The sequence below is a fragment of the Oncorhynchus mykiss genome, chromosome 17, assembly GCF_057628025.1.
Source record: "Oncorhynchus mykiss isolate SJ-2025 chromosome 17, ASM5762802v1, whole genome shotgun sequence".
NCBI lineage: Eukaryota > Metazoa > Chordata > Actinopteri > Salmoniformes > Salmonidae > Oncorhynchus > Oncorhynchus mykiss.
Genome location: NC_143038.1, coordinates 2640770 through 2666515, shown reverse-complemented (window position 1 = coordinate 2666515; position 25746 = coordinate 2640770). Strand labels below are relative to the sequence as shown.

At 43.6% G+C, this 25746-nt stretch overlaps 2 protein-coding genes across 17 annotated transcripts; both read left to right on the top strand.

Annotated features, from left to right (window-relative positions):
• The first annotated feature begins 305 nt into the window (after window positions 1-305).
• LOC110485687 (interleukin enhancer-binding factor 3) lies at window positions 306-16321 on the top strand. Of its 15 annotated transcripts, none has more exons than XM_090204490.1 (20): window positions 306-392; window positions 991-1151; window positions 1927-2041; window positions 3008-3225; window positions 4176-4350; window positions 4641-4818; window positions 6415-6512; window positions 7145-7240; window positions 7388-7499; window positions 7638-7735; window positions 8006-8117; window positions 8266-8394; window positions 8573-8781; window positions 9189-9308; window positions 9658-9783; window positions 10098-10265; window positions 11835-11952; window positions 12210-12248; window positions 14491-14904; window positions 15540-16321. In XM_090204490.1, exons 2-20 carry the CDS (start codon window positions 1027-1029, stop codon window positions 15671-15673), a joined length of 2784 nt encoding a protein of 927 aa, XP_090060616.1. In that variant the 5' UTR covers window positions 306-392; window positions 991-1026; the 3' UTR covers window positions 15674-16321. The 15 variants fall into 15 exon arrangements, with proteins under 15 accessions (XP_090060616.1, XP_090060614.1, XP_090060612.1 ...); XM_090204488.1 differs by having other exon boundaries at window positions 315-392; window positions 8006-8099; window positions 14491-14889; XM_090204486.1 differs by having other exon boundaries at window positions 315-392; window positions 8006-8099.
• Window positions 16322-18573: 2252 nt separating this feature from the next.
• LOC110485686 (tartrate-resistant acid phosphatase type 5) lies at window positions 18574-23476 on the top strand. 2 transcript variants are annotated; one of them, XM_036940319.2, is made up of 9 exons: window positions 18574-18816; window positions 19271-19414; window positions 19615-19705; window positions 20125-20324; window positions 20519-20643; window positions 21099-21261; window positions 21543-21725; window positions 22548-22697; window positions 22923-23476. In XM_036940319.2, the coding sequence occupies exons 3-9, from the start codon at window positions 19615-19617 to the stop codon at window positions 23040-23042; spliced, it is 1032 nt and encodes a 343-aa protein (XP_036796214.2). In that variant the 5' UTR covers window positions 18574-18816; window positions 19271-19414; the 3' UTR covers window positions 23043-23476. The 2 variants fall into 2 exon arrangements, with proteins under 2 accessions (XP_036796214.2, XP_036796213.2); XM_036940318.2 differs by lacking the exon at window positions 19271-19414 and having other exon boundaries at window positions 18594-18816.
• The last annotated feature ends 2270 nt before the right edge of the window (window positions 23477-25746 follow it).

Below are 25746 nucleotides of genomic sequence, written 5' to 3'. Positions count from 1 at the left end.
TTGTAAAGCTTTTGGTCACGTTTCAAGTGTTTGCAGAAGGGAGAAGCCGAGATGTCCAAGTTGTGGAAAAGATCATATCATGTGTTTTAAAAGTGAGAAAAATGTGACATGTTGCAATTGTGGTGGGAACCATGAAGCTAAGAGAATGAGGTGGCCAAATTCAGGACTGTCCAGAACATTTCATATGCACCTGGTGTTGCTGGATTCTTCATTTGTGGGACAATGGCGGACTACAACCACTAAAGGTGTATTGCCGCCACCCACTGGATGAGTTGAAGAACCAAAACAAGGTAAAAAAAAAAAAAAACATCGTCATTATTGCGCGACACCGCGCAGCTCCACGCCCCCAAACAGCGCAAACAGCCCAATTACAGTGCCTCCTTCCTTCTCAGGTGAGTGTTTTTAACGATATAGAAAAGGTTGTTGCTTTAGTGTTTGTAAATGAACACAAACGTTCTGCTAGCGATGCATTTAATTGCAGTTATGTGCTGAATTAAACGTCAAAAATGTTGTAGCTTACCTTGCTAACCACAGCATCTGGTACGGTCTCTGATCTGGTAGTATCATGCTAGCTATCTTGCCATAAAAATGGCGTCGGCACCGAAGGTTGAAAACAAATTATGTTAGCCCAATTGGTTTGCAGCGTGTTTAATTTAGTTTTAAAACCAAATTACCAAAAGCTGTATGGACAGCTGCTTACACATTTGGTGGTAAACAAACAGTTAGTTAGCATAGTTTACCTACACTTCGATTTTTAAATTGTATATATTACCTGCACGTTTTTGTGCAACTGCCTGGTATGTTTACGAATGTTAGCAAGGTAGTTACCGCAGGGATGTCACGTGGTGTATAAGCCTGCCGTACGTCACACTAAAGTTTCACCAAATGTTCTTATACAAACTGTATATAGTTTTCTTTGCCATGTGTTTATCATGAGGTGGTGCATTGTAGAGAGAGTGATTTTCAATGTTTCTGTTACCATGGCTACAGCAGGTGTCACACAGGTGGCAGTTAAAAGACAAGCTCATGGCTATGGCAGCAGAGCCAGTGCCAGATGCAGTCTGGGACGAACGCCAGGCCTATGAAGAGCTCCTGTACTGGGACAGCCTGATACAGCGAGGCCATCGCCTGCTACCACACGACTTTGACAGGTACTGTATCGCTCCCGGGTGAAGTTTCAATGAGGTACAGCTCTAGGGTCCACATCCCAATCCTAACCTTAAAGGAAAACTCCACCTAAAACTATATTTGGCTATTTGTTTCATTAGTCCATTGTTGATATAGTCCCAAAGTATTATGCATGTCAGAAATATAGAGTTTTCCAGACAAAAACATTCAAAATACAAAAATATAGCCAGTATGATGGATTTGCATTATATGGTGCAAAAAGCTGTCTAAAGATGGCTGGGCATTCAAAAAGGCAAGACGCACAGTTGATTTATTACAATAAGAACATAGATTTCAGTTTTCCTTTATAAATAGTTTTCTTACTGTGTGCCCAACTGACCACGACCCACATCTCACGTACCCTTTTCCATCATACCGGCTGTATTTATGTATTTTGAAAGTTATATGTCTGGAAAACTATATTTCTGACATGCAAAAAATATTTTGGGACTAAATCAACAACAGACGAAGAGTTTCTGGGTGGCATTTTCCTTTTACCATTAGTGGGGGGAAATGCAAGGGACACTGACTGAAGAGCAGTGCCTTCTCTCATCCATGACTTTTACTCTTACTCCACCTGGTTATAATAATGTTACATTATGACAACTACAATGTAGTATTTCTACACACAGGGCATTTCAATTCTCTCCAAATGTTGCACTAATCTCTGCCAAAATTGGTCGATGTTGAATCTACAGAGGTAAACTTAGTACTGTAATTGGTTTCTATTCTAACTACTTTGTCTCTCTCCCCTCCCAGATATGAGGAGCTACGCTACTGGTATGACTGTCTCTGTTACGAGGAGGAGCTGAGGCAGTACGATGAGTACATCGCCGCCATACAGGAGATCGAGGAGAACCGACCCCAAACTGAGGTTCAAACTTCCACCTCGACCGTTTCCACGTCGATACAAATTCCCTGTGTGTGTGAATGTAGCCCGGGCTAATGCCTGTCACCTCCGAATGAACACAAGGATTGGAGAATCAGAATTATCCCTAGGTGTTGTGTTGAATTCTACTTGAATTCACCTGTACAGCACAGGAGGCTGGTTCATTATAATGGCTGGAATGGAGTGAATGGGATGGTATCCAGCACTTGGAAACTGTTTGATGTGTTTAATACCATTAACTCTGTTCTAGCCATTACTATGAGCCGTCCTCCCCTCACCAGCCTCCTCTGCGGTGCATACTGTTTATAGGCCAACACGAGCAGCCAATTGCACCTACTTTGATATGTTGGACAAATGGTCCTATGATTTGTTTCCAACATGATGGCCATTAATAAAATATTTTATTTCCCCTCTTGCTAAGAGGCATGTAATTGCAGAAGTTGTAGATGATACAGTAACTATAATTTTCCAGTCAGTTTTTCCCCTCGGTCTATTTGTACTTACTAGTCATACTGGTTTTCCAAATCATTCACACACATCCTATTCCATTGGAACAAATGAAAGCAGTGCTTAGGGCTGGCTCGGTAACTGTATGACTGTGTAACCGACGATTATGGATGAAGACTGCTATGAAAATAACATAACTGTTTTAATACCACAATGTTTTATTTAAAGTTAATGAACTTTACCCAAAAGCATTAAAGTAAAATAAGCCTGCTTCACAACTAACAGCCAATATAAGGAGAGACTAGAGGAGACAAAACTAGCCTGTTTTAGAATTTTGTGCTGTGGAACGAACAGCTGTCTAAAGATGGCTGGGCATTCAAAAAGGCAAGACGCACGGTTGATTTATTACAATAAGAACATAGATTTCAGTTTTCTTACTGTGTGCCCAACTGACCACGACCCACATCTCGCGTACCCTTTTCCATCTTACCTTCTCTCTTCCAGGCCCCTCCGGTGCGCACGCCTCCCATGCGTATCTTCGTGAGCGACGACCGCCACATGATGGCGAAGCACGCGGCGGTGTATCCATCGTCTGAGGAGCTGGAGGCGGTGCAGACAGTCATCTCCCACGTGGAGTGTGCCCTCAAGACCGTCTCCGACCTGCTGGATGTGGAGGCCGGAGTCGGTGTGGCGCCTGTACCTGTGGAGGGGGCAGAGGAGAGGTAAGAAAGACTGACCAAAGACCCTGGTACTGTAGGACCTATGCCAGGCGGTGTCAGAGGAAAGCCCATAAAATTGTCAGAGACTCCATTCATCCAAGTCATAGACTGTTCTCTCTGCTATCGCATGGCAAGCGGTACCGGAGCACCAAGTCTAGGACCAAAAGGCTCCTCAACAGCTTCTACCCCCTCCCCCCTTTTGTACACTGCTGTTTATTATCTGTGCATAGTCACTTCACCCCCACCTATGTGTACAAATTACCTCAACTAACTTGTACACCCGCACACTGACTTGGTACCAGTGCCCCCTGTATATAGCCTTGTTATTGTGTTACTTTTTATTATTACTTTTTACTTTAGTCTACTAAATATTTTCTTAACTCTTCTTGAACTGCACTGTTGGGCTTGTAAGTAAGCATTTCACGTTAAAGTCTACACTTGTTGTATTTGGCGCATGTGACAAAGTTTGATTTGATTTGTTTGGAAACGCTTCCTTCATCATTTCCTTGAGTTAAGCACAGATTGATACATGATTGGATAGCTGAGAGCAGGATTAACATCCTATTACTTTCACTAATCCAAGCAATTAAGATATGTGACTCTTAGGCTGCAGGTAGCTTAGTGGTTAAGAGCGTTTCGTCAGTAACCGAAAGGTCGCTGGTTCGAATCCCCAAGCTGACTAGGTGAAAAATCTGTTGGTGCTCTTGAGCAAGGCACTTAACCCTAATTGCTCCTGTAAGTCATTCTGGATAAGAGCGTCTGCTAAAAGTCTAAAATGTCATGAATACTTCAATATAGGAAGACAAGATGCATTTTTAGAGAGCGAGAGAAAGAAAGTGAAGGATAACAGTATATCTAATCCTGGATATGTGTGCTTCTTCATATCTTGTAGAATTACTTATTGCATTTGTCTCTGAATAAGCATTTCCTTGGTTCTCCCTCCCCTGTCCCAGCGAGGTGGCTCCCCCCCCAGAGCGTATCCTGCGTGGGGTGATGAGGGTGGGCCTGGTGGCCAAGGGCCTGCTGCTGAAGGGAGACATGGACCTGGAGCTGGTGCTGCTCTGCACTGAGAAACCCACCGTCACCCTGCTCAAGAAGGTGGCTGAGAACCTCTCCACCCAGATTGAGGTAGTGTATCTATTTTGTTGAACCTTTACTCAACCAGGAAGTCCCATTGCACTCAGAAGACCACTTTCTCAATGGAGACCGATATCCTTCGATGATGTTAACGTTGTCTCTCTTTGGTAATTTTGAAGTGAGAGTATGAGAGGGACCGAGAGAGTTGCAATAGGACCTATATTTAAAAGGTATTTTTGGTTGTGAAAGGTGCTGCCTCTATGCTAATATTGTCTCTCTTTCTGTACTGTAAGCCAAAATCCTAACTGATTTATTTTCCCATCATTCCAACTCTACTAAAGCTCGTCACAGAGGACAAGTATGAGGTCACCCAGATTCCAGAGGAGGCGGAGATTGTGATCAAGAGCATCAAGGAGCCCGTCCTGACCCTAACCATTCACCTGACCTCCCCCATGATCCGCATGGAGGCTGAGCCAGAGGGTGCCGGAGCTACCACCCCCCTGGAGGAACCACCTGGAGGTATGACCCCCCCCAGGGACCAGCCTCCAACCTGGCCAGGAGGCTGGGACTACCCAGCACAACCACGGCTGTGTTCAGGGCACAGCGTTGTGGGACGTCTCGGATAGAAATATGATGTAGAGATCTATTTGTGATAGATATGTGCACCAATAGATATTATGTGTGATACTTCTATCTGCAATGTTCCACAACATAGTGCTTTGCTGAATGTAGGCAGCGCTGGACTGCACTTAACAGCAGGCAACTTCAGATCAGCTACAGCAACAGCTGATAATCTATGTGTTACTATTCACTTAAAGCATGTTACCGTGCAGCTCCCTACTGATCCATACACTGAGACACCATTTAAATAACTGATCAGTCAATATAGAGATTAGTGGAACCTGCACAGTGGCTGCTTTAGAACCGATGCCAGTGAACAAACAATCTGATTGGTTCTTCACTGGAGTTCTTCTATTCGCTGTAATTATGTAACAAAACGGCGAAAATCTTCATCGATACAATGCCTCTTTTAGTCGTTAATAATGCATTGTGTAATAATGTTTTTGGTGATTTTAATAACAGTAATGTACGACTTAATTTACAGTTAATTGTATTGTTCAAGTTAAGAAATGAAGGCTTTTCTGAGAATGCCAGCCATTGCGCGGATATAGATTTGATTGCATGTGTTTTTAATGCAGAACAGTGTAACGTGAGGCTCGTATTGCAGCAAAACTGATCGGCATGACAGGTAATGTTTTTGGATCCTTCCTTTGACCTGCCTGGTTGAGGAAAGGATATGGAAGGGAAAGTGTATGTGAGAGAGCAATATGTGTGATGCATGGGGGTGTATGTGAGAGAGGCAAAGGGGATGAATGTGATCTAATTAAAAGTCAGGAAAAGGGCATTTTGAGTTCAATCCGCTTTAGTAGCTACGTCCTCCAAGAGAATGGCCTTGTCTTGGATCAAGGCCAGATTTGGTTGCTGGGGGAAGCCAAGCTGAAGCCAAGCAGTTATCAGTTTTGCTGCAGTACCGAGCCGACCACAAATGCATTCTGATTCCAACTGCCTTGTACAGTAATTCCAAACCTGATTGATTCTCTCTTACTAAGCCTTCTAGTGTGTCAGTTTTTAGGGACGCTGGACCTTTGACCAACTGGCCTCTCATTCTGTCTCGGAAAGGTGCAGAGCAGCATGACCCAGTTAAGGGGTACTAAGACTAGGCTTGATTAAGACTAAGAAATCCCCCCAGCAAAACCTTATATTGAGAAATATTATGCTCTGGTACCCACTGTGAATCTGATGGCTAGAGTACACTCTCATCACTTAGACCTAGCATAGAGTTTTTTGCTACAGGGTGGGTGGGTGGGTAAATCCATTCTCTATAAATGCGGGGAGTCCCCTTCAATCAAATTTATTCATAAAGCCCTTTTTACACCAGCCGATGTCACAAAGTGCTGTACAGAAACCCAGTCTAAAACCCCAAACAGCAAGCAATGCAGATGTAGAAGTCATTGTCCTGCCTTGGGAAAAGCTACCTCCTCCCCAAGCCTCGAGACAGAAACCCCCCTTGGTCAAACCGTACCTTGTCTTCTTATCCCACCCATCGACCAATAGAAAAGCTAACGGTCGACAGCGATGCGCCGGCGGACGTTCTGGACAGGCAGAAATGCCTAACTGCCTTGGCATCTCTCCGCCACGCCAAGTGGTTCCAGGTTTGCATCCCGTCTTTACTTGTCAAATAAAGTGTTCAAATGTGCCTTTTTATTCTGCCTTGTCCCATAATGAGTTGTGAGTTTGTATGCTCTCACAATGCCTCATTGTTTTCTATGATTTCATTCTGTCTTCCTTGGAACTATATTGCTGTTATTTGCTAGTACAACTGATATTGTAGCTACGTTGTTTTTAAGGGTCCCTACACACTATGTAACCATCGCTCGTTTAGAGGGGTTGGGTTAAATGCACATTTCGTTTGAATACATTAAGTTGTGCAGCTGACTAGGTATCCCCTTTCCCTCCTAATTAAGTGTTTGGCTCCAATGGTATATTGGAGGAATACTGCACTAACCTTCCTATGCTACCTCTGGGTGCAATATTCCTGATGACTCAGTACTTACACAACTGGTTCAATTCGACTCGTATCAGGCTTTTCCTTTGTGCTGTCCAGGAATATTAGCCTCGTGAGCTGCCTGCATCATGTAAGCTCGCGGGATCATGCGGCTCGCGAGGCTACTGGAATATTGCACCCCTTTTATTTATTTGATTTGCCAGTGCTCTAGGTAGGTAGGTAGGTTGTTGGATATCGCACCCTTTTTGACTCCGCTCGGCCCGTGCTTGTCTCTCTCAGGCGAAGGTCAACGACCTGAAGTCGGCCGCCATCGTGATCCGTATCATGAGAGACCTGTGTAACCGCGTCCCCACCTGGGCTCCACTCAGAGGATGGGTGAGTCAAGTCAAACTACTCTAATACATGTAATATTGACTATAATGATATACATGTCATACAATAAATTATTACATTGGGTGGCAGCGGTGGGATCCAGGTCTGAACTAGATTCATTATCTACTGTTCTCTCTCTGTTCTGTCAAGCCTTTAGAGCTGCTGTGTGAGAAGGCCATTGGAACATGCGATCGGCCAATGGGAGCAGGAGAGTCTTTCCGCAGAGTTCTCGAGTGCTTGGCGTCTGGAATCCTGATGGCTGGTAAGTCTTTTATCCCTAAAGACCTGTATTGGGTAAATAGAGAAAATAGAGCTTAGCCTTGCAGAACACCTCTCAGAACAATATAGAAATGACGTCCACCAAATTAAACTAATTCAAATGTTCTTCTGTTGTTCAAAGACGGTCCGGGTATCAAGGACCCTTGTGAGAAGGAGAAGGTGGACGCCATCAGCCACCTGGACACTCAGCAACGTGAGGACATTACACAGAGTGCCCAGGTAAAACAGGCTTTAGTTTTATTCGGTTAGGTGAAATATTTATGCCTATAATGTTCCAGGTAGAATTGTAACAAACAGAGCTGACATGATTCCCTACTCTACTTGAAAAACGATAATATCTGTTCTACACAAGATTTTTTTCGCTGAAAGTTCTGTTATGTTGCGTCCTTAACACGCCCCAGGTAGAATATCAAATATCAATTGTGTTAATCTCTCCCATGTGCTTCCTTTTGTGATTGACTGTGTTCTATGTTTGCTTTTCCCTGTCAGCATGCCCTAAGGTTGTCTGCGTTCGGACAGCTGTACAAGGTGCTAGGGATGGATTCCCTGCCTGCCAGGGAACCAAGGAGGACCATAGGACCAGGTCTCAGAAACTACGGTTGTTAGTATCTCCTCAGTTTTTGGCAATCTTCCTGGCCTGTCCCATGCTTCTCAAATGTGACTTTCATATTAGCTGTCTAGTAGTAGTCTTGATGTGTTGTGAATTTGAACTTTTCCTGAACCTTGTTCCTTTTCAATGTCCCTACCAGCTCAGATCCTGGCCAGTTCCACCTACCCTCCCAAGAGACCTCATGATGCCGCGGACAAAGGGGGAGATGACAGCAAGAAGAGGAAGTCTCAGAAGTTCCAGAAATATCCAAAATTTCCTAGGAAGTCGTGTATGTATCCGAAGTGGTCTTCGAATGGGATATTTCATAGCTATTCTACCATTGAGGCTCTTTCTGAGGAGGTTACATTTGTTCCTGTTCTGATATGCTCTCTCCCTCTTTCTCCCCCATCTATTTCTTTCTCACTATCCCTCCCGGTCTCTCTTTCTGTCACCCTCCCTTCCCCCAGCCACAGAAGAGAAGCCCGGGGACTCTCCTATGGCCATGAACGCCCTGATGCGTCTCAACCAGCACAAGCCTGGTCTGCAGTACCGTCTGACGGGTCAGAGCGGTCCAGTGCACTTCCCGGTGTTCACCATGTCTGTAGACGTGGACGGCGATACATACGAGGCCTCAGGGCCGTCCAAACGCACCGCCAAACTCCACCTAGCTGCCAAGGTAAGGGGTTGTATGCCTAGGCGAAAACATGCTAGCTGTACCAATAGACTTCCAGTCATTGCGCTAACACTAGTTAGCATTAGCGTGCAAATCTACCTGCAAGTTCCTTCATACTGCACGTAGAAATGGTATCTGGGTAACTAGACACATCTCGCACTATCCCTTTAAGATGATGGTTAACTGGTACAACACAAGATGGTCCCTGGAATCAAATGTTACTCTCTTTGAAAGAAAGAGTAGTGTTTCTCCTCTCTCTGTAACCTTCGCTTGCTTTCATCAAAGTGTTATGTCGTTGTTCTCCAAGAATGTAATCCACTGATTTTGCATTGAATGCCTTGTCGTCTGTATTGACTCTGTTTTATAATGGCTGCCGTCCACCAAGTCCTCTCTCTCTCTGTCCGTCTCAGGTCCTGCAGAAGTTGGGCCTGCCCACTGGGGCGGATGTGAAGATTGAACCAGGCGAAGAGGGAGGAGCCAACGTACCATCCACACCTACAGCAAGTGATGCGTCCATGGCATCTGACGAGGTAGTCATTCTCTATGTTCTCTGGCTTTTCCCTGTTACTTTTTTAAATCGTTGACTTAATATACTTTCATAAAGCAGCACAAAGCATTGCTACTGTACCTGTAGACTTCCAGTCATTGCGCTAACGATAGTTAGCATTAGCTTGTGAAACCACCACTTCCTTCCTTCCTACTGCATGTAACAACATAAAAATGGTATCCGTGAGTTTATCTGCCTCTGGGTACGTAGAACAAGGTCTTAAATGCCAGAATCTCACAGTATACTTTCATAAAGCAGTTATGTTGCAATAGAGTTGTTGTTGATGATGTTCATTGGACTTGACTGTTCTGCTATGTCTTCCATACTATCAGAACGGTCCCATCCTCACTAAGCACGGGAAGAACCCAGTGATGGAGCTGAACGAGAAGAGACGCAGCCTGAAGTACGAGCTCTCTGCTGAGACCGGGGGCAGCCATGACAAGTGCTTCGTCATGGAGGTCAGTCAGTGGCAGAGGGGCGGGGTTTGCACGCTTGGGACAATTCTATTGATTCATTGCGCAAGGATTTGGAAACTACAGTAGATGAATAACCAGTAAGGTCGGGGCTTGTATCAACAAAGCATCTCAGAGTAGAAATAGTGATCTAGGATCAGGTCCCCCATGTTTATGTAGAATCTTATTCATTACGATCTTAGATCAGCACTACCACTCTGAGACGCTTTATGAATATGGGCCCAGATGTAGTTGACAGAGCAGGATGTGGAAACACAGTAACCAGCATGTCTCTTTGTTACCACCTCTGCCACTCACAGGTGGAGGTAGATGGACAGAAGTTCAAAGGTCGAGGCTCCAACAAGAAGGAGGCCAAAGCCTACGCAGCCTTAGCTGCTTTGGACAAACTTTTCCCAGAGGGGGCGGGGCCCTACTATAACCCTCACTCTGACCCCAAGAAGAAGAAACCAGTCACATACACTTCCATGGTAAGACATTATATAAACTCAGCAAAAAAATAAATGTCCTCTCACTGTCAACTGCGTTTATTTTCAGCAAACTTAACATGTAAATATTTGTATGAACATAAGATTCAACAACTGAGATATAAACTGAACAAGTTCCACAGGCATGTGACTAACAGAAATGGAGTAATGTGTCCCTGAACAAAGGGGGGGGTCAAAATCAAAAGTAACATTCAGTATCTGGTGTGGCCACCAGCTGCATTAAGTACTGCAGTGCATCTCCTAATGGACTGCACCAGATTTGCCAGTTCTTGTTGTGAGATGTTACCCCACTCTTCCACCAAGGCACCTGCAAGTTCCCGGACATTTCTGCGGGGAATGGCCCTAGCCCTCTCCCTCCGATCCAACAGGTCCCAGATGTGCTCAATGGGATTGAGATCTGGGCTCTTCGCTGGCCTTGGCAGAACACTGACCTTCCTGTCTTGCAGGAAAATCACGCACAGAACGAGCTGTATGGCTGTTGGCATTGTCATGCTAGAGGGTCATGTCAGGATGAGCCTGCAGGAAGGGTACCACATGAGGGAGGAGGATGTCTGCCTGCAATGACAACCAGCTCAGTCCGATGATGCTGTGACACACCGCCCCAGACCATTACGGACCCTCCACCTCCAAATCGATCCTGCTCCTGAGTGTAGGCCTAGGTGTAACGCTCATTCCTTCGATGATTAACACGAATCCGACCATCTCCCCGGGTGAGACAAAACCGGGACTCGTCACTGAAGAGCACTTTTTGCCAGTCCTGTCTGATCCAGCGACGGTGGATTTGTGCCCATAGGCGACGTTGTTGCCGGTGATGTCTGGTGAGGACCTGCCTTACAACAGGCCTACAAGCCCTCAGTTCAGCTTCTCTCAGCCTATTGCAGACAGTCAGAGCACTGATGGAGGGATTGTGCGTTCCTCGGGCAGTTGTTGTTGCCATCCTGTATCTGTCCCGCAGGTGTGCTGTTCGGATGTACCGATCCTGTGCAGGTGTTGTTACACATGGTCTGCCACTGCGAGGTTGATCAGCTGTCCGTGCTGTCTTAGGTGTCTCACAGTACGGACATTACAATTTATTGCCCTGGCCACATCTGCAGTCCTCATGCCTCCTTGCAGTATGCCTAAGGCACGTTCACACAGATGAGCAGGGACCCTGGGCATCTTTCTGTGGGTGTTTTTCAGAGTCAGTAGAAAGGCCTCTTTAGTGTCCTAAGTTTTCATAACTGTGACCTTAATTTCCGTCTGTTAGTGTCTTAACAACCATTCCACAGATGCATGTTCATTAATTGTTTATGGTTCATTGAACAAGCATGGGAAACAGTGTTTAAAGCCTTTACAATGAAGATCTGTGAAGTTAGTTTGTAAAAATCCAAATATCTTTGAAAGACAGGGTCCTGAAAAAGGGATGTTTCTTTTTTTGCTGAGTTTATCTTTCGTACACACACTGTAATGCACCTCACAATACTATAGAATCATGACTAGGAATAGCCATGAATTAATCCACACACACCATGATTAGGAACTCTTTAGTGACCTCTGACCCTCCCTCAACAGCATATCCCAGGCTTTGGCACTATTCGAGGCATTCCAACTGACACGGAGCCTAACAACCGGGGCCGCGGGCGAGGCAGGGGTCGAGGAAAGCCTACAACTGGCAGCAGCTACAACCAAAGTAGGACGCTTCACTTGGACTGTCTGTCTCAAGATCTAGACGGGCCTTAAGGCCTTTAACCTCATCTCTGTGAGAACATGCTCTTATCAGAAAATCATTCAAATATGGCTTATTTTAGATTATTTAGTAAATAAGTTTATGATTAGACAATAAGCCTATAGTCGGACTGTTCTAGAGAGCTTGTTAGGAAATCGTCCAACTCTTTTGGGCTCCTTTGCGTTAAGGTAATAAATGTATATCTCTTTTCTTGTTAACAGCAAGCTACCGTTATGGAAGCAGTGCTGGCTCTGGTTATCGTAAGTGTCTTCTCTCCACACTGTTGTCAAGGGAACTAATGAGTGATAGGTTAGGTGTGTTCATTTGTGTTTGGTAACTTATCTATTTAGCCTTATCTATTCTATAGCCACTATATTCTATTGAGTCACTGGTACCCATTTGAATTCCTTCAAAAGTACTTCCTTCCTTCAAGTATAATCACTAGAAATCCATGAATTAGATAGCCATGTGCCCCCCTTGCATCACCTGTATAATCATGTGTAATGATTGAATTAGTGATTAGGCCTACTTCAAAGAAGGGAGGAATGGGGCCCCAGAAGTGGGATAAGGGGGCCCTGACTGGTAGCTTTGCTTTCTGTCCTCCTTGGCCTCTAAGTTGAGTCTTAACACTTACACATTGCTTCTCTTATTTAAACCCTAGCATCTCTCTCCATCATGTTGACTTAAATGCTGGGGCTGGGCTGCAACACAATGTTGAGCATTTGTCATAATAATAATAATAGTGTACACTGCTCAAAAAAATACACTAAAACACTAAAATAACACATCCTAGATCTGAATGAATGAAATATTCTTATTAAATATTTTTTTCTTTACATAGTTGAATGTGCTGACAACAAAATCACACAAATTATCAATGGAAATCAAATGTATCAACCCATGGAGGTCTGGATTTGGAGTCACACTCAAAATTAAAGTGGAAAACCACACTACAGGCTGATCCAACTTTGATGTAATGTCCTTAAAATAAGTCAAAATGAGGCTCAGTAGTGTGTGTGGCCTCCACGTGCCTGTATGACCTCCCTATAATGACTGGGCATGCTCCTGATGAGGTGGGGGATGGTCTCCTGAGGGATCTCCTCCCAGACCTGGACTAAAGCATCCGCCAACTCCTGGACAGTCTGTGGTGCAACGTGGCGTTGGTGGATGGAGCGAGACATGATGTCCCAGATGTGCTCAATTGGATTCAGGTCTGGGGAACGGGCGGGACAATCCATAGCATCAATGCCTTCCTCTTACAGGAACTGCTGACACACTCCAGCCACATGAGGTCTAGCATTGTCTTGCATTAGGAGGAACCCAGGGCCAACCACACCAGCATATGGTCTCACAAGGGGTCTGAGGATCACATCTCGGTACCTAATGGCAGTCAGGCTACCTCTGGCGAGCACCCAAAGAAATGCCACCCCACATCATGACTGACCCACCGCCAAACAGGTCATGCTGGAGGATGTTATAGGCAGCAAAACGTTCTCCACGGCGTCTCCAGACTCTGTCACGTCTGTCACATGTGCTCAGTGTGAACCTGCTTTCATCTGTGAAGAGCACAGGGCGCCAGTGGCGAATCTTGCCAAACTTGGTGTTCTCTGGCAAATGCCAAATGTCCTGCACGGTGTTGGGCTGTAAGCACAACCCCCACCTGTGGACGTTGGGCCCTCATACCACCCTCATGGAGTCTGTTTCTGACCGTTTGAGCAGACATATGCACATTTGTGGCCTGCTGGAGGTCATTTTGCAGGGCTCTGGCAGTGCTCCTCCTGCTCCTCCTTGCACAAAGGTGGAGGTAGCGGTCCTGCTGCTGGGTTGTTGCCCTCCTACGGCCTCCTCCACGTCTCCTGATGTACTGGCCTGTCTAATGGTAGCGCCTCCGTGCTCTGGACATTACGCTGACAGACACAGCAAACCTTCTTGCCACAGCTCGCATTGATGTGCCATCCTGGATGAGCTGCACAACCTGAGCCACTTGTGTGGGTTGTAGACTCCGTCTCATGTTAAAACTAGAGTGAAAGCACCGCCAGCATTCAAAAGTGACCAAAACATCAGCCAGGAAGCATAGGAACTGAGAAGTGGTCTGTGGTCACCACCTGCAGAACCACTCCTTTATTGGGGGTGTCTTGCTATTTGCCTATAATTTCCTGTTGTCTATTCCATTTTCACAACAGCATGTGAAATTTATTATCAATCAGTGTTGCTTCCTAAGTGGACAGTTTGATTTCACAGAAGTGGGATTGACTTGGAGTTACATTGTGTTGTTTAAGTGTTCCCTTTATTTTTTTGAGCAGTGTATAATAAGACTAATTCAAAGGAAAATAAACAGTATTTTTACTTCCTATTTGAAGTTGTTTGGCTGAGATCACTATACACTATCACTATACAGATATCCCCTTCAAAGCATTTGCTAAGTGTTCCCTCCAACCAATACTAAATGTCCTCCTTTCACCAATCACACTATCGTAACGTCATTGTCCATCTCTCCCTCAGACAATCTGTACAGTATGGGTGCAACAGAGGCTGCTTCCACAACAACCGCCTCCACCGGTGACGCCTCCACAGAGGCAGATGCCAGCGGCAACACCACCGGCTACGGCACCTTCTACCCCGAATCATCCTACACCACACCGGCCATAACCGCCTCCGCCACCTCGGCCGCCATGACCGCCCAAGCCCAGGTCGGTGCATCTTCCCTGGGTGACTACCAGTCGGTGCCCCCTCCCCTGGACCAGCAGAGCCCCTATAGTTATGGCTACGGAGGGGATAAGAAGAGTCTGCTGACTGCAGCTCAGTCTCAAGCCCAACAGACCCAGCAACAACAGGTGGACTACTCTATGTACAGTACAGCCTACCCCAGCTCTGTCACCGGGGGCCAAATGTACAGTTACGGTGAGTGGGGATTTGGTGAGTGGAAATCTATATAAGGGGCCAAAGGAGGCCCCTACCGCCACACACACTCATACACGCATTCATATACCGGTAACTGCTCGATGTAACAGTGCCTTCAGAAAGTGTTCTTACAGATGATAATAATGATGTGTGGGGTACAGAGATGAGGAAGTCATTCAAAAATCATGTTAAACACCATTATTGCACACAGAGTGAGTCCATGCAACTTATTAAATACTGGAATGTAATTTAGCCTTGTCATAACGAAGGGGTTGAATACTTATTAGCTCAAGACATTTCAGCTTTTCAAATGTTTACATTTCTAAAAACATAATTCCACTTTGACATTATGGGGTATTGTGTATAGGCCAGTGACAAACAAATTCACGTTTATTCGATTTTAGATTCAGGCTGTAACACAACAACATGTGAAAAAGGTCAAGGAGTGGGAATACTTTCTGAAGGCACTGTATGTGTGTGTGTATACTAATATATAGATTTTTATCTGGTATTATTTCTGATATTGGTTCTGTCTTTAGTCACTTGATATCCAAATGTGGTCTTAATAATGGTTTAAAGAGTGTTAGTAGAGCATCTGATTGGTTGATTATTTAATGTCTTGTTCTTATTGATGTTTCATTGGTCCGTAGGCTACGGCAACCAATCGAGCTTCAGCATGTATGGGAACGCCTCCTCCCAGGGCTATGGGGCGGCTGCTACTCCCCAGACCCAGCAGACCTCCTACCCCACGGCATACGGAAACATGAACTATCAGTACAAATAGGGGGTACCACACACACATCCCTCTCTCAAGCCCCCCACCAACCCTCTAAAGCCTTCCCCCAGAGGAAAAGAAGACCCTCATGTCTTTCTCTACTTTCATTATATTGATCTAATATTGATGAATCCTAAACCCTCAAGTCATTTTCACCATCACATTATTTCATAGACCAGACTATCTATTTCTTTATTTACCATGTGGTAAATGTAACCTACATGTGTCTAACAAGTAGTTGAGTTCTGTATAGGGATTACAAAAAGGAAATAATAATAATAGTGCTTTCAGGATGATGCTGTCTTGGGTCATAGACTTCTTGTTTTGTTCAAGTTTCTTTCTTTTTTTTCCTGTTTCTTTTTGACACTTTTTCTGTTGTCAAGCCACCCGAGGTTGAATGTGAATGTAAACGGAGAATCTGTTCTTATTTCAAAGACTTGTTTTCTTTACATTTTTATTTTCAATTTTAATTTGAATCACTGTTATGTTTTAACTGTTATTATATTAACCAGCAGTGTGGTAAAAAAACAAGTTGACAGTAACTTGCATTTTTATGTGAAAGAGCAATGGAAATGTGTTAATTGCTGTTTCATTGGAAGGTTTCGGTAAAAGGCTTGTATCTGGTTGTTTGTAAGAATAAATTACTTTTATTTTGGAGTAAAGTGTCATACTGACCACTTTTTTTCAGACCTGGGTTTAAATACTATTTGAAAAAATGTCATACTTTTATCTGTGCTTGATTAATCTTGCCTGTTGCAATGCAAACAATAGAAAGGTCCCAAAAGTGCAAACTCAAACTCCAGGCAGCCTAAAGCAAACGCTCAAAGTATTTGAAAGGTATCAAGTAGTTATTGAATCCAGGTCTACTGTGTTTAGGCTTCTTCTCCACATGGCGACCGATCCCCTCACATGTTTTCATGCTGCGAGCCAACTTGTTATTTATTACCTTTAGTTCTGTATTGAATATAGACTAAATCCTATAGTTGACCTGACTGGCAGTGGTTACATTTTAAATCCCTAGAAAGACTATGCTCATCTTGAGCATCACTTTAAAATACCAGGGATGTTCATCACTAACATTAAGATGCCGATCATGGCTCATGAATTGTGAGCCAATGACCCAAATGCTTTGAAGGAATGCAATGCTTTAGTTTCTACTCTTAGCCAATAGCCACTGAATGCACTTCCTCATTGTGGTTCTAGAGCCTGGCCTACCATACCCCACTGTATGTACTATAGCTAGAAGAGTTTATTTGCAACTTACAACAATCAGTTAATCATTCTTCAAAAACCATATGACATAAATTAAAAACATCCATTGTGGTGTACATTTTACATTTAAATATAGTCCCATATACATGCAATATTGTTTTATTCACAGCTTTTTTCCACAATTCTGATTAACCTCCATACATATTCTCTGTCCTGTTCTACTACTACAGGGGTGTCACTCATTCCATGAAGGGCCTATTGTCTGCTGTTTTTGTTGTTTAAGACCCAGACTACCAGGTGGGGCGAGTTCCTTACTAATTAGTGACCTTTAATTAATCAATCAAGTAAAAGGGAGGAACGAATCCACAGCCTAACATGGAATCAGCTTGAGCAGAGAGGAAGAGGCGATGCGAGAGGGATAACGGCCCAAAATCTGTTTTCTCCATCAGGTGGTGTTTTTTCGCTCGCCAAGCTAGTAGTTTTTGTGTGGAGGTCAATGAGTGTCGAATTTGGTTAACAAAAAATGTAATGGCTTATTTGCGGCGTGTTGCTTATTTGATCTAATGTACATTTTGTAATGCTTAGGTTGTTCTGAGTCTACTGATATAAGTAGGACAGGTAACATCCTGGCAAATTTGAGAAAAAAACACTATTGGAGTTAATCAAACGGATCAATCACTCGCCACCAGCATTTTCTATTGAACTGTGATCGTGTCTGCTGCAAACATGGAGACCATGTAAGTCCCTCCTGTGTTTCACAGCTGTGATTGGATAAGTTAAAAGTAGCATTGGAAAAAGTCATCAATATAGTTATCTATCTATACAATGCTGCTACATACGTGTGTGTAGATATATAGATAGACCGTACCAATCAAAAGTTTGGACACCTAGTTTGGACCATATTCAAGTGTTTTTCTTTATTTACTATTTTCTACATTGTGGAATAATAGTAAAGACAAAAAAAACTGTGAAATAACACATGGAATCATGTAGTAGCCAGAAAAGTGTTATTCTACAATGTAAAAATAAAGAATACCCTGGAATGAGTAGGTGTGTCCAAACACATTAGCTAGAATGGGTCCCAACTGATCCCGTCCATTTTGAAGACATTTATTTTCATTGTTAGAGCGGCCAATTGAGTATCTGGTCAATATAATGGATAATCTGTGGTTTGACATGTTAGATCATTGATGTGCAGCTCTTTTGACCTCAGGACCTCAGGTCATGTTTCTGAGAATCTGCCCATACATTGACAGATGAGTGAATATGGCAAGGTCACACAATGCTGCTAGGTGGGGCCTGGTGGGGTCATAGAGGTAAATGTACAGTAGTAAACATCAGTGAAGTGAAACTAGCTGTGATTTATAAGCATGTAACTTTGTAAACATATGATTCTAAACATATGATTGGGGGGGGGGGGGGCATGTAGCATTGTAAATATATGATTGGGGGGGGGGGGCATTCCAAGAAAAGGAAGAAGACCCCTTGCTCAAAAGCAATCCATCAAGCCTTCAAGATACCGGTGAACAGAGGATAAGGAGAGAGAGAGCAAACGGAGGAGAGGGGGGAAGAAGGAAGTTTGAGAGATAAGGAGAAACACTGAGGTGGAAAATGTGGAGTCTGACCATTAGCTTTTATAACCAATGTCAGTCACATGCTGCCAGCACTCCTTCTCTGGTCCCAAGACTGACAAGGGTGTGAGCAACTGTCATGCTCCAGTGGCATGGTTGTGGTCTGGGTTTGATCACAGACTGGCCTGGGGTTGTGGCTGGGGGTGGGGCGGGGGTTGTGGCTGGGGGTTGGGAGGGGCTGGCCCTGGGGTTACCTTGGTTCTATCAGGACAGACAGACAGGAGCTGATAAAAGAAGAGTGGAGACTGACTCGAGTTGACCCAGCTGCAGTAGGACACTCAGGACAACTCACCACCATCACTTATCACAGTGAGTGTATTTACATTACATTCTTATCAACTTGTAGGGTTTCAGTGTAGGAGAAACAGCACTTTCAGGATTTTTTCATAAGGAATATGGCTGGCTATTTGTTTTGATCTGCATTTTCTGTTTTTATTCCATGTAAAGTTGACTGCTCCGTATCTAGGTTTTGGAGAAGTAGTTCTGTAGGTGAGATGTAGGTTATTTAAAATAATTTGCTAGGTACAAAACTTCTGCTAGATTCAATTCTTTGACACTTCTAATGCAACGGGCATGAGAGAGATGAGATCACGAGTCATGACCCTTCCCTGGGTCATGGTTCGACCGGATACAGCTTATGTCAAATTGGATTCAAAAGTTGAATTTGTTAGCATTTTAGCTAACCCTAACATTAACCTAATTATCCTAACCGGCTATGAATGGTCAACTCTGACAAGCTGTATTACTGTCTTCCCTGCCACAGTGGTACTAGAACTCTGATTGGCAACAGCGAGTCCCAGCTGGGATTGGTTAACTCACTAAACAATCAATAAGCAGCCATTTTGGATTTACAAGAAGTGGTGCTTACTCTGGGGAAGATAGAGAATTGAGTCTGTCAACACATGATGTAAGAGCCTTGGTTACTTGTGGTAGTTTTCTTGCTTAGTTGGTGCAATGTAAGGTTATTGCTTGTGCTGAGTTGGCAGTGTTTGCATGTTTTAGTTTCAATCTGTAGTTTGTGCTTTGTCATCTGTATTCCTAACATTGGACTTGGATTTTGTCACATAAAACCAAAGCAAGTTATCATGAATTGTTTTTGTCCTTCAGATGGCCCTTCACCTGTTCACCCTCCTGCTGACTGCCCTCCCTGTGGTCCACTGCCTCCCCACTGCCTTCCAGGACCTGGAGCAAAGCAGTAGTATGTACATTTAGAACAGTGGTGGCTGGTGGGAGGTGCTATAAGAGGACGGGTCTCATGTAATGGCTGGACTGGAATAAATGGAATGGTATCAAATATATGGAAAACCCATGTTCGACTCCGTTCCATTGATTCCATTCCAGACATTACAATGAGCCCGTCCTCCTATAGCTCCTCCCACCAGTCTCCACTGCTATTTCAGTTATACTTCTGCTGACGCATCCCATTTGGCTACAAATCAATCTGTTATAGTAAGTTGTGTGTGTGTGTATACACTACATTTTGAGACGCTATGCATTTGGAGGATGTAATGGGTTTGATTCCTGCATGGGCCTCGTACACTTGAACTGTACATTTCTTTTGTTAAAAGTGTCTGTTAAATGGTTATAATTCTACATGTATGGTGGTTTCTCCCCCAGAGAACCAAACGTCCATCCGGTTCCTGGCTCTGGGGGACTGGGGCGGGGTGCCCTACCCTCCCTACATCACACCGGTGGAGAAGGCTACAGCCTGGGAGATGGGCAAGATAGCAGAGCAGATGGGCGCAGACTTTGTTCTTGCCCTGGGTGATAACTTCTACTACTCTGGAGTGAACAGTGCAGATTCCCCAAGATTCCAGGTCAGTTGTTAAGCAGAGTTACTCCAGCTATGGCAGAATGGATCAAATATCCTTACTTTCTTTGCTGTGAATGTTTTTCTGATCCGAATGGTTAGTTGCTGTGTCTGTGTTACATCTTGAGGAATTTTAAATGTGTATGGTTTGCAAACGGAATGCGCTTGTTTATCAATCTAAAATGACCTTTGCCCTCTCAGGATACCTTTGAGCGCGTGTACACGGCTGACTCTCTCAACATTCCCTGGTACATCCTGGCTGGAAACCACGACCACGCGGGCAACGTCAAGGCTCAGATCGACTACAGCCGCAAGTCTGACAGATGGTAAGAAACCGACACTTAGACCAGAGACAGAGGCGAGACATCTCACTCGCTCCTCTTTTCTGGTTCATGAACTAAGCAGACAAGACCCAGCTGATAATGCATTGGTGCCTATGGGACAGCCACTCCTTCAGCAGAACCGAACTGTGACCCTTTTTTTCAATGGTAAACGGCCTGAGTGGGACATCTTCATTTATCCACTCTTTGCTTAGACCATATGCAAGTCTTTGACAGCATAAAACCTTTACATTTTTTCGTATCTGTTCATCATTAATGTTTTATCATGCAGCAGAATCAGTCTTTTCATTGCATAACCCTAGTCTGAATCCCAAATGTCTAAAATAGTACACTATGTTGGGATTAGGGTGTCATTTGGGATGCAGACTGTTTCACTGAGCTGTTTCTATCTTAACCTTCATTGATCAGTCTTCATTCATTGAGCCTCAATCCCCCCTCAGGCGGTTCCCTCACTACTACTACGAGCTGAACTTCCGTATCCCCAACACGAAGCGCACTCTGAGCATCATGATGCTGGATACAGTGATGCTGTGTGGTAACTCTGACGACTACGATGATGAGAAGCCTCGCGGACCCCTCAGCACCATTGAGGCCAACCGACAGGTACACAGATTATTCTGGGCTTTGTTAAATAAAATGTTTTTTGGCTTGAACTTTTAAAGTCACTTTAAGATTTGAGATTCTACTGACTGACTTTGTTCCACCGACCCTGTCAACCTGACCATTGTTGCAACTGGATGTACTTTTTACACTTGTTATTCTTCCTTGTCCTTATGGTTAATTAATTCCAACTGCTGACAAATTCTCCATCAGAAATCCCCAAAACAATGTAATAGAGGAAATGATCAAGAACTAAGTCTTAATTTACTGTATCCACCTACCAGCTGACCTGGCTGCAAAAGAGGATGGCCCAGTCCAAGGCTGACTTCCTGCTTGTGGCTGGTCACTACCCGGTGTGGTCAGTGTCCGAGCACGGCCCCACAGAGTGCCTCCTGAAGAGACTACGCCCCCTTCTGGTCAAGCACAAGGCCACTGCATACTTCTGTGGTCATGATCACAACCTGCAGGTTTGCGGAGGTTTTGAAACTTAATTTCGCATAGTCTTCTCCTGAACTATTCTATCAACCAGAGGGTTGCTGTTAGATAAAGGAAGGCCATATGGAAGATGGATTGTTTACTTTAGCGTGTCACTTTAGCATTCTCGATTTATTGATGGATAATGTTAAAACTCCCTCGGGATCAGTGTCCTTTCCACGGGACGGTTGAGCTAATGTAGGCTAATGCGATTAGCAAGATCATTTCCCAGGACATAGACATATCTGATATTGGTAGAAAGCTTAAATATTTTTGTTAATCTAACTGCACTGACCAACTTACAGTAGCTTTTACAGTGAAATAATACCATTCTGTTTGAGGAGAGTGCACAATTTTGAAAATAAAGTTATTAATAAAGAAATCAGGCACATTTGGACAGTCTTGATACAAAATTCTGAACAGAAATGCAATGGTTCATTGGATCAGTCTAAAACTTTTCAGACACTGCTGCAATCTAGTGACACCTAAATTGCACCTGGGCTGGAATAATACATTATGGCCTTTCTTTTGCATTTCAAAGATGAAGGTACAAAAAAATACAAAATAACTTTTTTTCTTCTTAGTATTATCTTTTACCAGATCTATTGTGTTATAGTCTTTTAGATTCCTTTCACATTTCCACAAACTTCAAAGTGTTTCCTTTCAAATGGTACCATGAATATGCATATGCATATCCTTGCTTCAGGGCCTGAGCTACAAGTAGTTAGGTATGTCATTTTAGGTGAAAATTGAAAAAAAGGGTGAATGACCCTGACTGACCCCCCCCCCTCCCTCCCTCCCTATTCTCTCCTCAGTACCTGAAGGAGTCTGGTGTGGGCTATGTTGTGAGCGGTGCCGGTAACTTCCTGGACCCAGACACGCGTCACTGGCACCATGTCCCCAAAGACACCCTCAAGTTTTTTACAGGCCAGGCCTCTACCCTGGGAGGCTTTGTCCACGGAGAGGTCAGTCATAAATAGAATTGTCCATTCTACTGTTTTAATGAATTGTCGTATCTGTATACTGTTTGTGGTTTTGATACTTGCAGACTGACTTTGGATGTGTCACATGGCAGCCTATTCTCAATAGTCTCTGATCAATAGTGCACTACATGGGGAATAGGGTGCCATTTCAGACGTACATTTGCCATTCCCAGAGGGGGGGATCAATAAAGTTGTATTGTATTGAAGGTAACCAAGAACAAGATGACCCTCACCTTCATCCAGGCTAAAGGGACGTCTCTGTACCGCACTGTCTTGCCACGCAGGGACATCGACAATGACCAAAATGGCAGCGACGACAAGGATTAGCCCTAGTGGAAGAGATGACGAAATAGACGGTCACAATTGACCTGTGTGTGTGTATATATATATATATGTGTGTATGTGTATATATATATATGACCGAGCCCTTAAATTAAGAACTACATAGATTTATTTTACAATACTTTAGCAGTTCAATTCTGTCAAATTACAATTTACCCAGATGTAGTCCTTCGTAAGGGCTAGATATTGACCATGTACAATAGGATGGACGGCTGAGGTGTGGATACAGACGGGCAGGTATTATAGCTCATGTTTGGTGGATGGATGGAGTTCAGGTTGAGTTTTTAGAAAACAACTTAGGCATTATGAGTTTGCCTGAATGTAGCATGAAGGAGAAAAATGTTTTTTAATAAATAAGGAAAGGATGTTGTACGATTTTTTTTATTTATGTTCACTTAAAGAATAAATAACCTTTTGGATTTGTTTTCCTGTAGTTTGTACATATTGATGCCAATCTGTTAAATCTTTCAAGGCTTTTGCTATATTGATCATTGGGTCTCAGGATTAGCCCATTACATTGGCATTGAAGGACCAAATCATCTATTTATCCTTGTACATGCTGCCCTCTGGTGACTAGGCTATTTCACTGCACTGCAGTTAAGAATCAGGGAAAACGCGTTTGCCAGTGTCCTAAATTAATTGACTCAAAAAGGCCAGGCTCTGACAAGGGTTGATGACTGTAATAACTCAACTGAAGGGTGTTCATGTAAGTCCAAACGTCGTGATCAAATTGGTCTTAGATAGTTGGACAGATTGACGGTTGCTCCACTTCTTTTCAAACAACATTTGCTCTATTTAGATCTAAAATACATGCCTCAGTCTCTCCCTGAACCCCCTGGCTGTAGGGAGCAGAGGTGGGTGAGTGCTGCTGACCATGCTCTTTTTAAAGATGGTGGCTAACTGATGTCCCGCTCACAGTCTTAATATGGCACAAAATGGTCAGTTACTGTCCTCTTAAGGGGTGGCACTCCCATACTGTAGGCACCAATGCTTTAGCGTCTGGGTCTGGTCTGCTTTAGTTCATTGACTGCATATGAACCAGATAAAATGAGGGAGTAGGATGTGTCTGGTTGTGCTGCTGACCATGCACTTTTGTCCATTGATGAAGCGAGCCTCTGCTCTGCTGCCAATAGAAGAACAATAGGGATCAGGGCTGAATGGTGTTGGCACCGTCAAGACCCACCAATAGGATTGAACTCAAACACACCGTACCAGTATTATAGTGTGTATTGTCCTAGGTTGATGTCAATGCATGTTGAGTGGGTTAGTGTGAGGTAGCCTACAATACCTTGTCGTCTTATCCTTGGCCACATTGCACAATCCATTTGTTTACCAATGTATGCATGCAAATCATGAAGTACACTTGAAAATAAAAATGGTTAGAGGTTAAATATAAGCCAATTGTGGAGTAGCCAGGCAGGCCTGGATCATCCGGTTGCAATCGTCACGTCACGGTATTGGCAGGTACAGTAGGGAGCTGAGCTTAGTGGACCTGAGAGCAGGACAGGGACAGAACGGGATAGGGCCAGAGACTTACCGAGAACAGGTCATGTAGCCAGATGGCTGAGTCAGTCACACCATGGAACCAGGTCCTCATAGCATGGGGTCAAAACCTTAAAGTGGAATTCCACTCCAAAATGATATTTTGGTATGTTTTTCATTAGTCCACTGTTGATTCAGTCCCAAAATGTTTTGCATATCAGCAGTCAAGTTTAAATACCAAACAAGAGTTGAGTGATGACCCTTTGAGGGTCATGGGTAGGGTTTGTTACAACATTCTGTTTCGACTAATCTGAGACGATATCGAGATGTCTGAATTGTTAATGTAATTAATGAATAGATACATTTAATTAATGTTTTTCAACCTGACTTTGTAGCCCTTGTGAAACACTATTAGATACTGTAGCATGTTTAACTAGGCAAGTCAGTTCAGAACAAATTATTTTCAATGATGGGTTAGGAACAGTGGGTTAACTGTCTTGTTCAGGTTAGGAACAGTGGGTTAACTGTCTTGTTCAGGTTAGGAACAGTGGGTTAACTGTCTTGTTCAGGTTAGGAACAGTGGGTTAACTGTCTTGTTCAGGTGCAGAACAACTGATTTTTACCTTGTCAGCTCGTGGAATTCCGTCTTGCAACCTTTCGGTTACTAGTCCAACGCTCTAACCACTAGGTTACCTGACGCCCCTTATATTGTTAAACACTGTAGCATGTTTACATTATTAGGTACTTTAGCAAGTTTACATTATTTAGGTACTGTAGCATGTCTACATTATTAGGTACTTTAGCAAGTTTACATTATTTAGGTACTGTAGCATGTTTACATTATTAGGTACTATAGCACGTTTACATTAGATACAGTAGCACGTTTACATTATTAGATACTGTAGAATGTTTACATTAGGTACTGTAACATTTACATTATTAGGTACTATAGCATGTTTACATTATTAGATACTGTAGCATGTTTACATTATTAGATACTGTAGCATGTTTACTGCAACGCCATGAAACTTTATCTCTTCCAGTATTATGTTAACTGCAACATTATGAAGACTTTTCATTACTCATATAGCTGAGGATGTCAAAGACCACTTGTTTAAACACAATGTTCCCCCAAACCAGCTGTGCTTTTTCTATAATTTGGCAGTCACTACAATAGTTAAATCACAGCACGACTTTCCATGCACCA

Coding starts and splice junctions, on each gene's coding strand:
- LOC110485686 (XM_036940319.2), top strand. CDS start 19,615: ATGGCCCTTCACCTGTTCACCCTCCTGCTGACTGCCCTCCCTGTGGTC. Junction 19,706..20,124: donor GGACCTGGAGCAAAGCAGTA/GTATGTACATTT, acceptor TTTCTCCCCCAG/AGAACCAAACGTCCATCCGG. Junction 21,262..21,542: donor CCATTGAGGCCAACCGACAG/GTACACAGATTA, acceptor TCCACCTACCAG/CTGACCTGGCTGCAAAAGAG.
- LOC110485687 (XM_090204490.1), top strand. CDS start 1,027: ATGGCTATGGCAGCAGAGCCAGTGCCAGATGCAGTCTGGGACGAACGC. Junction 6,513..7,144: donor GCCACGCCAAGTGGTTCCAG/GTTTGCATCCCG, acceptor TGTCTCTCTCAG/GCGAAGGTCAACGACCTGAA. Junction 10,266..11,834: donor CAGTCACATACACTTCCATG/GTAAGACATTAT, acceptor CTCCCTCAACAG/CATATCCCAGGCTTTGGCAC.